The following is a 13,456-nucleotide window of genomic DNA, read 5'->3' as shown; positions in this document are numbered from 1 at the left end:
TATCCTTACTTGTTTCTTGTCCTGCTGTGTATTATCTTGTACTATATTGGCCATTCAGTTGTAGAAGACTAGGCAGTAACTATAATTCTGTGAGAACTATAATTCAGCACCATGGGGTATTTTTAAGGATAATCTGTCTTTGCATGTATCTTGTTTATTTTGACAGGTACTTGTATACATGCATCCAGGTGTATTTATATGTGAATTTATGTGATTTAAATCATAGTCTGTCCCTCAATCGTTCTCTTTTTATCTCTATCTATATTGCTCTCTGGTGTGTATGCACATGTGCCTGTGCGTGTGAGTGTGCGTGTGAGTGTGTGTGTGAGTGTGTGTGTGAGTGTGTGTGTGTGTGTGTGTGTGTACAAGGAAAGGCCAGAGGGATGAGGGAAGGAGAACCAGGTGGAGGGAGGGAAACAGAAGAAACAGAGAGGAACTTGCTTATCCACAAGGATTTGGGGCAGCTATACCCTGAGAACAGGTTTAATAACAGTGGTTAAATATTAATTAGAAGAAAGAAGACTAGTCATAAGGTTGCCAGCCCTGTTGAAAGTGAAAATTAAACAGAGCCCACACAAGTATGCTGGCTGATGGGTGTCTTTGTAGTCCATGTAGGTGCCAGAGTTAAACATCACGCCTCGCCCGCCCGCCCCCCCCCCCCCCCCCCAGCTTCCCCATCATTAAAATGTAAAAGGATACAGGGTCAGAGTCAGAGTTCTTATTCGTAGAAGCAAAAAGGCCCTCTGGATAGAGCAGCACACAGTCCCTAATGGTGACTTCTTTCTCACATGGAAATTAGGAAGGCAGCACCAGGGGTTGGGGATTTAGCTCAGTGGTAGAGCACTTGCCTAGCAAGCACAAGGCCCTGGGTTCGATCCTCAGCTCTGGCAAAAAGGAAAAGAAGAAGAAGAAGGTAGCACCAAGCAGTATGTTATGTGTTCGGTCACTTCTACAGCACAAATATAGAAACCAGTACCCTGTTGCCAAACTCCTGGATAGAAGGCAAGAATTACCACTGAAAGGGCAGATGTGCACAGCTGGACCTTGGTGTCTGGAGTACTGTCTTGTGGTGTCTGAGAAGTCCCCAGTTACATCCACAGGAAGAACCCAGTTGAGGAAAGAGTAGATTGGCGGTTAATGTGACCAGCCTCACGTGTCGAAGCAGAGATTTCACAGTTAAGGCTCTGCTCCTGAGCTGACCCGTGGGGCTCACGTGACTTAAAAAAAAAATACATTAAAATGAAGATGCAAATTTTAAAAATGATCCCAAAATGAATTCCAGAGCTCTTGAGTTCCCTAGACTGGATGAGTAGACTGGAGAGCCCCCTCCATAAACCTGGTTTGGTCTTGTGTTGGTAGACGGGGGGAGCAGAGAGGGGCTGAGTGCAGCACAGGTTTGCCGTGGGCTTCTCCGATGCAAGCTGAGAGGAAGGCATGTGTGGTGACGCCAGAAACCACAGGAACAAGTGATAGCATTGAGTGGTGACCGGTCAGCCACCTCCTTCAAGAAACAACTGTATCTGCTCCAGGTCACAGGCAGATGTTTTATCAGCAGTGAGCTGGAGCTGCCCTACCGACCTCACACCTCAACATGCCTGTCTGCTCCGTTGTGCCCAAATCTCCCCTGCCATCGTACGCCTGTCCCACCTCTCAGTCCATAGGCTCTGGCTCTTGAGACACAAGCTGTAGTAGAATGTGGAAGTAACCAGCAGTCATGCTTAGACACACAGCTTCCCGGTGTGTACTCGAGACACCTAGATAAATAGAATATTTGGTGTGAATGATATCATCATCAACGGACTCCTCCAGGGTGACTTAGTTATATAATATATTCCCCAAGTAATTCAGTGGTATTATGGTATTGGAAACATATCAGTTGAAACTTCCAGAAATCGTTTCAGCCTTACGTTCTTTAATACTGGGCATACTGAGTAAGGCTAAGTATAATTTGAGGTCACTCCATGTTCAACAATGTAAGAATCTGTCACCAGAATAACAGGAAGAGAGCTTCACTTTTCTCAGGCATGCCAAGAGTGGTGGAAGGTGTGGGGGGGGGGGGGGGTACGGACTTGTGTGCACAGGATTAACCTGGAGCCATTTAAGGTGGGCATAGACTAAATTCATAGGAAGGCGGCAGGATGCAGTGTGGCTTGTGTTTTTAGTCTGTTCTTGGACCATTCCAGACATCTGACTGTCCCTGCGGTGCTGATCTCCCAGCAGTATGAAAGGACACAGTTTGAACGTACTGTAACGTTTAAAGGTCTCAATTAAGACCAGGACGTCGGAAATAAAGTCATGCACAGGAAAGACACACTCAAAATCAGCTTTCTCATCATATAAGATGTCGGTCTACAAACCCAATCTGGAACGTGTTAATAAGAAAGCTGTGACTAAGGGCATCTGTGAAGAACCCCCTGTCTGGATGGCAGTTATGGGCAGTAAGGGCCCAAGCTCAGAGTGTCTTCCAGTACAGAAATGCAGAGACTCCAGCTGTTTGAAGGAAAGACTCTGTTTGGGGTGTTCTTTATTGAACACTCCTGTTGTTCCCCAGAGCCTTAGTAAGCTAGTGTTCATGAGGGGCTTTTGGTGGTGTTTTAAGTATTGTTGTCCCCCCCCCCCCCCCGTTCTAAATTCCTGTTTCCTTGGCATCCCGTGGCATAGACGGAAGTATCCAGTAGAAAAGTATCCCCTTCAGGTACTTGGAAGCCTTTGTGCCTGGTCTTTTAATTATATCAGTCTAATTCTATCAGTCAGAGGGACACTGGGAGAGATTGTCCAGCTGCCCTCCAACCCCATCACACGCCTGTCACTCCTTCGGCTCCCTGCACAGGTCACCCCACAGTGGAAAGAAACCCGTGGCAGCATAGAAGCTGCCCTCCACTACAACTGAAGAAAAAAATGCAGCAGGAGCAGACCTGGGCAGGGTTGGGGGTGGTCCTCCATTCTCACATTTCCTATGAAGTTCCGTGTTTCAGCCTTTCCCTGGTTTACCGGTCACCTTCAGCCAATCCGAACTCGAGTCCTCCAGGAGTCTATAGTACAGCTCCCTCTTTCAAGAGCTATGGGATGTGAGGCGGAAGAAAAGCTCATGGAATACAGAAGTAGAAATTGCCTGACACAGAGGTTGGGGATTTAGCTCAGTGGTCCTAGCAAGTGCAAGGCCCTGGGTTCGGTCCTCAGCTGGGGTGGGGTGGGGGGGACGGGGCAGGAGAAAGAAAGAAAATGAAATTGCCCGACACAAAGCACATGTCACTGAGAGACACTTCCATACTGAGGAGTGCAAAGCCCACCTTGGTACTGTTTCTGCTCCTGTCGAGGGGAGTGGCCAGCTCTTCATCACCCTAACTAAGGTTCACATCCATCATCAACAAGGGAAGAAGTAATTGGGCTCCTCCAATGACCACCAGCAGCTTTTTTTATCATGCATATGTTTGGAAAGCTCTTACTAACTAATTTCAACGTCAAACGTCAAGACTTCATTTTGCCGATTGGTTTTCTTTTGTTCTAACCCAGAAAGGCTTACCGTAAAGGTGGTTTGGGGGACTGTAATTTTGGAGACTCTCCGTCTCTCTTAAGCTTGACCCCGGCCCCCTCATCCCCGTTGGTGCTTTTAGCTGGTTGACTAACTGTCCCCATTCTCCTGTCAATCAAGTCTCTTCCCTGGAAGCTTCTACACACATCACCTTGAAAACCACCCCGCGGCAGCTCTGTGCATGACCAGAGTTTCATTCCTTCCTCTTTCAGACCCTGCCCTGAGATGTGTGGCTTCACCTCTCTGGTGAATTAACGAAGCTAAATAATTAATATTGGTTGGCTTACTTTTTTTCCAGTCTGAATGGATGTTGAAAGGGACCTCCTCGCACATCAGGGACTCCCTCCCAACCCTGAATTCAGCACAAACCACACCCCAACACCTCTTTCCACCGAGTTTGTTTGTTTGTTTAGGTTTTTCAAGACAGGGTTTCTCTGTGTAGCTTTGCGCCTTTTCTGGATCTCTCTCTGTAGCCCAGGGTGGTCTTGAACTCACTGAGATCCGCCTGCCTCTGCCTCCCGAGTGCTGGGATTAAAGGCGGATGCCACTGCCACTCGGCGAGAGATCCTTTATTAAGTGGGAAGAAAAGTTCAAGTGGCCGCTTTCTGACTCTGACAGAGAAACAGCAGCCAGTGACCTTGCAGGTGTAACTTTAAGAGGAGAAGAAGAGGAAGTCTGTGTTAGGATGGGCTAGGATGCTATGGTGAAGGGGATAGGGGACAGAGAGAAGGGACAAGGGGAAGGGGGCAGGGGTGTCTGTCCCCAAGGACAGCGGACTGCCTCTGGATAGAGAGGGGACAGACGTGGCACATAGGCAAATGGCAGTGTATAAAGGTAAAGGAGGAAGCCCTGTATTAGGCTGAGATGCTTAATTTTAATAGGGCGTGTTAATTGGGTAAACCAAAGGGGGCTTTTGATTGCTTAACTTTGGTAGTCAGCCTCAGGAGGAGGAAGTGGCCAAATAAGGGACTAGACCTTGGTAGGAATGTAATCTAACGGTTTTTAGCAAGGCAGAGGGAATAGGGGAGAAGGGCAAGGCCTGCCAGAGCCCAGTGTCCTTTCACAGTTGACCTGATGTTGAAGTCTGGAAAGAATACTCATTCCCCTAGTAACTCATTGAATACACTGCTAGTGGCATAGCCGATTGGTCTCCATTCTTTAGCATGTGGATATGTGGTTGTCTCTGCACCATTTTTTCCTTCCTTCCTCTCCTCAAATTGTCCTGGCACCGTTGTCAAAAAGGGTCATGCTGATGGTTTCTTTCTGAATTCTCAGTTCAGAAGTGTCCTGTCTTGTCCTTATGACGACACCACACTGTCTTGGTCTCTCTAGCATCAGGTCACGTTTGGAAATCAGGAAGTGTGAAGTGTCAGACTTTGTTCTTCTTTTAAAGATGATTTTGTCGATTCTTCTTCCCTTACGTTGCCATGTGAGTTTTCTGACCACAGTGTCAGTGTAGACAAAAGAATGAGCTTGGATTGTGGAGTTACACTGAATATAAGATGAACTTAGGGAATATTTTCCTCTTAACAGTATTGTTTTTCAGCCTGTGTCTGTTTTATCTAGAACTTTTTAATTTAAGTAGTTGACCAGAGTGTAAGTTTTGTACTTAAATTTTTTGTATTTTATTCTTTCTGATTCTATTGGAAAATGGGACTTTTAAACTTGATTTTCTGAATGTTTATTGGTAGTGTGTAGAAATTCAATGTTCTTATATTGCAATTTGTACCCTGTAACCTTGCTGAAGTTATTTATAATGTCTGGTAGATTTTCAGTGAATTTTTTGTTTTGTTTTTTTTCTGTTTTTTGTGGTTTTTTTTTTTTTTTTTTTTTTTTAGATCATGGTGTGTGCTTCTAGAGATAGGCTTATGTCTTCCTTTCCACTGTGGATGCTTTTTACTTATTTCCATTCCCTAATTACCTTGGCATTATAATGTTAAACTGATGTTCTAAGAACAGACATCATTGTCTTCTTCTTGGTCTTAGGGGAGGAAAGTTAAGTCTTCCAACATTACTAAGTATGTTATCTGTGAGTCCTTGTAGACCCTTGTGTTAGCTTTTTTCCCAATGTGATTAAAAAAAATACTTAAGAAATACAACTTAGAAAGAAAAGATTTATTTTGGCTCGTGGTTCCAAGTTCACGGTGGCCTGGCCTATTGTTCTTAGGGCTGTGGCAAGACAGTAGCCTCATGACAGAAAGGATATAGCAGCCAGAGAAGGGAGAGACAGGGGAAGGCTCCAGGGACAAGATATACCCTTTAAAGGCATGCCCCAGTTCCTCCAGCAAGGCTCCACTAATAGTCCATTCAGCTGTAAACCTAATGGATCAACCAGTTGATAAAGTCCACGTCTTTACAAGCCATGTGTATCTCAGTAGAGTCTCCACACACGGTCCTTGGGTGGTGGTGGGACTAAGAATACACTTGGTATCCAAAGCAAAGCAACACTGTTTATCAAGTTAACAAAGTTTCTTCCTACTCCTTATTGCTAAGTGTTTTTATAATGGAAGAGTTCTGGATTCCTTCAGATGTTTATTCTGCAAAAAATGTAAGAAAATAGTTCTTGTCCTTTATTAGGTTGACATGTCTTATTAAAAGGAACTTATTTTTGAATAATTGAACCAGCTTTGCACTACATAATAAATACCAGTTCATCATAGTATTTAGCCCCTTTTATAGCTGTAAGATGTGGTCTGCTAGTAGCGTCTTTGAGAATGTTTGTCTCAGTTCACAGGAGACACTGACCTGTGGTTTTATTTTCTGATGGTGTCCTTTGTCATTGGTCTCCTACTGAGAGTTTTGAATATGAAACTGTTAAGTCCTTAGCAGAAGTAACCATGGGATGGAATGTAGAATGCAAGATTTCAGCTCAAGGACTATGGTTTGCAGTTCTACCATTTTCTAAGGATGTATTTTTGAGACAAATGATCTAGAATTCCCTCGTGACCATACCTGCCTCATATCTTTGTATTGAGATTAAATGAGGTAATGGGTGTTACTGGCCTAGCACTAATAATTAGTTATTGATTATTAAGCCAAGAAGGGAAACAAAGAGCTGAGCAGATGAGCCTAACCAAATCTTTGGAAGCAAAGCAAAAAGCCAGTATGAAAATAGGATCCAAGTTGGGGATTTAGCTCAGTGGTAGAGCGCTGGGTTTGGTCCTCAGCTCTGGAAAAAAAAAAAGAAAAGAAAAGAAAACAGGATCCTTGTTCAAAGACAGAGAATTAGTAAAATACAGTCTTGCATACAAGTGTCATGGTCTTAGAGGGTTACCTGTGATGAGGTGGAGGAAGTCAGGATAGATCTTGCCAAGGAGCATTTCAGTTCCTCTGTGTGAATGGGATGACTGTGTGTTTTGTTTTTACTGGGCGCTAGTCCCTCTGTGAGGGTTAAATTCAGTTTAGTACATTTCCATCAAATTATAACTTCCTGCTGACAGAACACTCTAGAGGCTATTTCAAAATGTACAAAGACACCACTCAAAAATGACCTCAAATGGGCCTTGTTTTGTTGAGTTTCTTTTATTAAAATAGGGTTACATCATTTCCTCCCTTCCCATTCTTCCTTGAGACCCCTCCTATGCATCTCTCCCCTCCCACCTTACTCCTCATGAAATCATTGGCAAGCACGCGTGTGTGTGTGTGTGTGTGTGTGTGTGTGTGTGTGTGTGTGCGCCTAAATAAATACATACGACCTACTCAGTCCAGCTAGTGTTACTTGTATGTATTTGTGTTCAGAGCTGACCACTTGGCGTTCCTTGTATAACCCAGGTAGGCTGATGTCTCCCGCTCTTAGCCTCCCTTAGTCACGTGCATTTGTCTGTGGGTGGGGCCCCACGCGCTCTGCCCTCTTGCCCATGCCTTGTTTGTCTTGACTCTTTGCAGAAACTAAGCCAGCCTGCGTATTCAACAGCGTGGAGTATTACGACGGCGACATGTTTCGAATGGACAACTGTCGATTCTGTCGATGCCAAGGGGGCGTCTCCATCTGCTTCACTGCTCAGTGTGGGGAGTTGAATTGTGAACGATACTATGTGCCTGAAGGGGAGTGCTGCCCTGTGTGTGAAGGTAGGGGACATAGCTCCCCAGGGGCTGAAGGGTCAGAGCTTTTGTTTCAAAACTGATGTAATTCTGAGGAATCTTAAATCCCCTTCTAATGGCCCCATGGTCTGTCTTTTAGAATGTTGATAGTGCCTAGTAGAATATGTGGAAGTACTTCCCCCAGGAAAGCTCCATTTGGGGCACCATCAGTGGTCACAGGCTCTGCAAGCTGACCTGTCATTTCCGGTTGCTTCCTGTTGCTGCCCTGCAGCTGTCGTGGTGACATAGTAAGCCCTAGGAACCAAGGCTGTCTACACCTTAGCATTAGAATTGGTCCTTGGATTGCTCAGCTCCAGTTAGGATGGCCGGTCACCATCCGTCTCAGCCAGTCAGCTCAGAACCAGGACCCTGCTGCCATTTCTGCTTGGAAAAGGCGTGCTGATTAGTCAGGTTGTAGACTGGGTGTGGCTGGAGCTGCAGCTCAGGTGTGACATTTAGGGACCTGTGGATTCTGTATTCCCCTCTTCTTCAAGCGGGAGTATCTGCATGTTTCTCCCGCAGATTCCTCCCACTTCTGCTTGCCATAAGTAATGAAATTTCAGAATGGCACCCAATTCTTATCCACTACACCCTACCCGCTGAAGCAGCAGGAAACTGAAGTTCAGAAAAGCCATAGGTTACCCAGGTTAGCAAGGAAGCAATGGTCTAGGGCCTGAAAGAGCCTATGGCATCATCTGACACATAGTGTCCTAAGCAATGGTCACATGAACCTCTTGTCCTGACTGGGTCACAGACTTTTAGTCCAAAGTCTTTCTGCCCTGCTTATAAGGTGGCCTGTTCAGTTCTATACTTGTTTCCTTAAAATCCCTTTGTGTTTTCATTTATCACACAGTATTGAAAACCTGAAATATCTAATGTAGGGCAACTCTATTCCTAACCCTGAGCAGTTGTTTATAATAATGTGTCCTTTCCTTGCTTGGAAAATATATATATATATATTTTTTAGTCAAGACAGGAGAAAAGTAATTCACTTTTTTTATGTGTTGCTGAGGTTTTAAAAAAGAGAAAATCACCTCAAACTTTTAACTTTCCCAACTGATTGCTCTCTAGCTGACCCTAGTTCGTGTAGAATCAGAAACTGCATCACAGTTGTCGTTGTAAAAACCAGATAGGAAGCTCTGTTAATAGTCTCAGTGAGCTGCCTGTGCATACATCTGATCACCTCTCAGCCTCCCAGAATTCAGATGCAAGCTCAAAGCAGAATGAAGTATGCGCTGTAATGCTTTTTTATAAGGACTTGAGAAAGTCTTGAGTACCTGAGGTCTGTAGACCACTTCCATCTAACTTTTGGTATACAAAATGTATAATGCCCTCTGCCTCATTAGAATCAGCACTAACCTCTACACTTGGGCTCTCTTGTCATATCCATTGACGTCAGTTTTAATGTATTTTTAGTAAAGAAAATGGAGTGATTTACCGATGGTTCTCCTTACAGAGATACTTGAGGTTATTTTTGCATCCATTATTTTTATGTTCTTGTCAATCATTTCATAATATTTCTTTTTATGGTAATCTCATCTAATTCTGTCTTTCAACCTTGTCTGTTACTTAGCTGCCCAGATGACGGGAAGGAAAATGGTATAAATTCAGTCCTCCTCCAGGGTGCCATCAGTGACCCATGGAATGTCCAAACAAACCTTGCCACACAGAAGGCTGCATTGGAGACTTACTGTGCCCCTTCCCAGTGTCCTCTTTGGCCTGTGGAGACCACCACAGTCAGTTCACTGAGTCCCAGATGTAACAGTTAGCATTGTGAGTGCAGTGGACAGTGCTCTTTCTCCTTTCCAGGTAGTGAAACCGAGATGTCACAAAATATTTAATTCAGCAGCTCAAAAGACTTTCTCAGAGCCTAAAATGGACCTGTGTTTTCTAACTACCGAGCTTGTCTCTGTCCCCATAGCTTGCCAGTCTTAGGAGTGATGCTTCCAGCATACCTGTTTTTAGGTCACATCCCTCCTAACATCAGTGTCAGGATGAGACGATGGAAGTCTGTATGACCTCTGCCTTTGGAGAGAGTCCCAGGGACCCCTTTCTGTCAGTCCCCAGTTTCCATTGATCACAGTTGGAATAGCATTGAGGGGCAGAACCTGGTGGAAACCACCTCCAGGTGCAAGCAGAGGTCAGGTTTGGGAGGCTCAGTCTCATGCTGAACTCACGTTTCCCCATAGATCCCATCTATCCTTACAACAACCCGGCTGGCTGCTATGCCAATGGCCAGATCCGTGCCCACGGGGACCGGTGGCGGGAAGATGACTGTACCTTCTGCCAGTGCATCAACGGAGAACCTCACTGCGTGGCCACAGCCTGTGGGCAGAGCTGCATGCACCCGGTGAAGGTGCCCGGGGAGTGTTGCCCCGTGTGTGAAGGTAAACCTTGCAAATCTAATGAGCGTCTGGCCACCACGTCTCCTGTGGAGGAAGCTTCCGCCAGGATGGTCTTGTTTTCCTTTTTTTATTTCCTTCGGGCATGATGTGTGCTTCGTGCTGTTACTGGTTGCAGATAAATTTATTATACAACCCAAATTCGTCATTCGGGGAAAGTGTTGCAGATTTAAAATGTGAGTAGCATGGGCTTTACTTTAAGCATGGCACATGTACTTGTCTGAACACTTTACACAGTGCAAGGACGCATACATTCAGAGTCAGTTCACTGCAAGCCTACTTAATACCCAAAGGTCAAGACAAGGAAATAAAATCGGACGTTAGAGCCCTAACCCAGACACAGCATGTTCAACTTGTAATACTTCATAGCCCCATGGCGCTGACGGCCAGAAGAAAATCCCAGAACTCCCAATGGTGATTCACACTGGCTGGTGCCTCACTCTGAGCACCCTGCTCCCCGTCTACGGCTAAGGCTGAGATGACCATGGCTTCCAGTTCCTCTAGTTCTTTGCCTTATGACCTAGTTCCCCACATTGACTGCGTCTTTTCTCTGAGCCAGCTGCTATTAAGTTCACTTCCTGTACCCTGAGAAGATCTTTGCATACATTCTTAACTCACCCATGTCAGTTTTCATAAACGTGAAGTGACTGGATTTTTTTTTATTCTGATAGAGCCAATAGGCGATCATGCTTAAGAAGCATTTTGCATAGTAAAATGAATGAAAATAGGCCAAAATCTATGTTGAAGATGGATCCCTGTAGAATGTAAAAAGAAATGGGCAGGCTTTCTTCCAGAAAATGATCTAATTAAGGTCTTTTTTAGTATGAAGGATTTTTTTTCCTTTTTATGGACCAGTTGTGTGTGTTAATTGCCATCTACACCAGAGTATGGGTGCCATTGATTTTGTCTTAGCTCGTAGAGGTGTCGGGGTAGCCAGTTAGTTGGATCACTTCGTGTTCGGGTTCTGTGGCATCTGCACAGAGTTGTGACCTGATTCTTGACAGCTTAAGAAAAGGGTTACAGTGTGAGTGGCCATTAATACCAAGAGCTTAATGGAGAACCTCCTGCAGCCTAGAGAAGCCAAAGGTAAAAAGACACCTCCCAGAGCACACTTAGGCTGAATTTTCAGTTAAACTGGGGAGAAGAGAAGGCATGTCTGTGTTGAAGTGTTGTGAGGTATGAACTTGACATTTGCACCCAACTTTGTGTATCCTTTGTAATGGGCGCTGTGCCGAAGACCTTATTGTCCCATTTTAGAGATGAGGAAGTAAAGGCTCAGAGAGACCATGTGGCATTGCTGAAGTCTATTTTTATTTTGCTTTTCCTGCTGGCCCCTCACCCGGTGTTTCCCCTTCCTTTGTGAATCTTCATTCAGTACTGGCTTTTGGCCCCTTGTCAGGGAGAGATTGGAGGGGCGTAGCAGGGGTAGGAGATCGTTTGCAGTTCGGGAAATGTCTATAAGCATTTGGGGTGTGATCACCCATTGACCCTCTACCCTGGTTCCCAGAACTCCGGAGAGGGTGCCCTTGAGACACCTTCAGAACTGCCTTTGCAGCCTCCTGCCTAGGTGGCCCTCTCGGCCTTGACAACACAGTGTTTTTAGCAGTCCACCTCACTCGCAGCTCCTGCTGGTTCCTTCTTTGTCTTTATCATCTTCCTCAGATCTTTCAGAAGATTGCATTTTCTAGTCCTCGGAGAACTCATTGGGCTAGTATTTCTCCTGTTTTTCACCTGAGCCAAATCACAAGGATGGTATTGGTTCTCCGTGGTTGTCACCGTAAGACGTAATAAAGGCAGAATGATTTTTCTTCATACAGAGTCAACCTTCAGAGACTGATACTGAGAAGCTACTGATAAATAATAAACATTACTAAGTATTTTTTACAATCATACAAGCTGAGAGGGTCTTATTGTATAGAGTCCAAGAAAGTCTACATTTGAATACATTCTTCTCGGTAGCCATTCCGTAGTATTGTTAATGTCGAGTGATTTCAGAATAGCAAAAGAATGGTATGAAATAAGAAAAAAAAAATCCCAAAATGTTACTGAGTTAGAAATGAGCCATCAGCCAAAATCATTTACAAGCAGAACTACTGGCGTGTACGCAGTTCAGACCCATAGTAAACTCCTGTGCTCACACACACTTGCGTAATGAGTGTTGACCCTCTTTTTTTTAACTTTGTCTCGGGGTACTCAGAATGTGAAATTTGAAGAGCGAACCCCACACAGGCATTGCGGTTTTGAATGTTTCCAAAATTTCCAAACCACCAAATATAGCGTGTTAGGACCTCCAGAGAGAGAGAGAGAACCTTGTTATTAAAGATCCTTACCTTCCAAGTTACACCATAGTATCACTGGCTACTCCCAGAGGACCAGAACACGAATCTGGGAACCCTTGAAGACAAGGCTGTCACTTGACAGCTAACTCGATTCAGAAGTACTTAAGTGCTTTTTAAGTTGTCACTTAAGTACTCTTGTAATGAAGTCTTACGGAGTTATTGTCAACACCCCATCCGGGCGTACAGATAAGCCCAAGCCATTTCAGTCTGTAGTCTTGGAACCGATTGTATCCTCCTGTATGGCTTTTCTCTGCGTCTCCTCCTGTTCATCAGTCTCCTTTGGTTTGATTTGGTTTGGTTGTTTGGTTTCTTTAAGACAAGCTTTCCTCTGTGAACCCTGGCTGTCCTAGAACTCGCTCTGTAGACCAGGCTGGCCACCATGCCCAGCTAGCCTCATTAGTTTTTAATTTCGCTCAAAAAGAGCTAGGATAGACATGCATGGAATAAATATGAGGTTTGCAATACAGGTATATATATATTTTTAAATCTAAAATTTAAAGTGGAAAGGACAGTGGGCTAAGTGCCATCTTACTTACATTGCTTGCTCACTTACTGTGTGCCAGGCCTGAGTACAGTGAGCACATCTTCTCATCCTGCAAGGTCCTTAGCGCAGGTGCTAGGTCATCACAGAGCTCACAGCTCAGAGGTTCTACATCTTGTTTAGGCTGTCCAGCAGGCATGTAGCAGCACTGTGTCCTCAAAGCCCAGACTGGCTTTTATTCTTACACTTCCTCAGACCATATATTGCACCCCACACAGAGGCCACATCCCTGGCGGACAAGGAATTCCCCATGTTCTCCTGAGTTATTAAGTGGTGACTACATGTAAGTAGATGCTTAAAAACTCTTCTAGTGAAAAAAAAAACTATGAGCAGAGGCAGGAAGGAAGGAGAGTAAGAATGGAGTAGCAAACCCAATCCTTCCCTTGAGTCTGAGTCTTTTTAACTGAGAAATGGCCTCATAAGAAACTCAAGGTTTTATTAAGGTTTCCCCAGGCTCAGGCCCAATGCCAACTGTCCTGTTTAATACATACTGCTTTCAGAGCACCCTGCATGCGTGTGTAGATGCCCCCCACTGCATTGTTACTCACTTACTTACACAGGC

At 44.8% G+C, this 13,456-nt stretch overlaps 1 protein-coding gene across 3 annotated transcripts in view; it reads left to right on the top strand.

Annotated features, from left to right (window-relative positions):
• Window positions 1-13,456, top strand: part of Crim1 (cysteine rich transmembrane BMP regulator 1) — a 176,925-nt gene that overhangs the window by 107,065 nt on the left and 56,404 nt on the right. For all 3 annotated transcript variants that reach the window (XM_036171027.1, XM_036171026.1, XM_036171025.1), the window contains 2 exons: window positions 7,418-7,600; window positions 9,802-9,999. In XM_036171027.1, the coding sequence (XP_036026920.1) occupies window positions 7,418-7,600; window positions 9,802-9,999 (381 nt within the window). The remainder of the gene's footprint in view (window positions 1-7,417; window positions 7,601-9,801; window positions 10,000-13,456) is intronic.

The sequence above is a fragment of the Onychomys torridus genome, chromosome 21 (genome assembly GCF_903995425.1).
Source record: "Onychomys torridus chromosome 21, mOncTor1.1, whole genome shotgun sequence".
Lineage (NCBI taxonomy): Eukaryota > Metazoa > Chordata > Mammalia > Rodentia > Cricetidae > Onychomys > Onychomys torridus.
The sequence above is the reverse complement of the archived record's forward strand: the minus strand, read 5'-3'. Positions and strand labels throughout refer to the sequence as shown.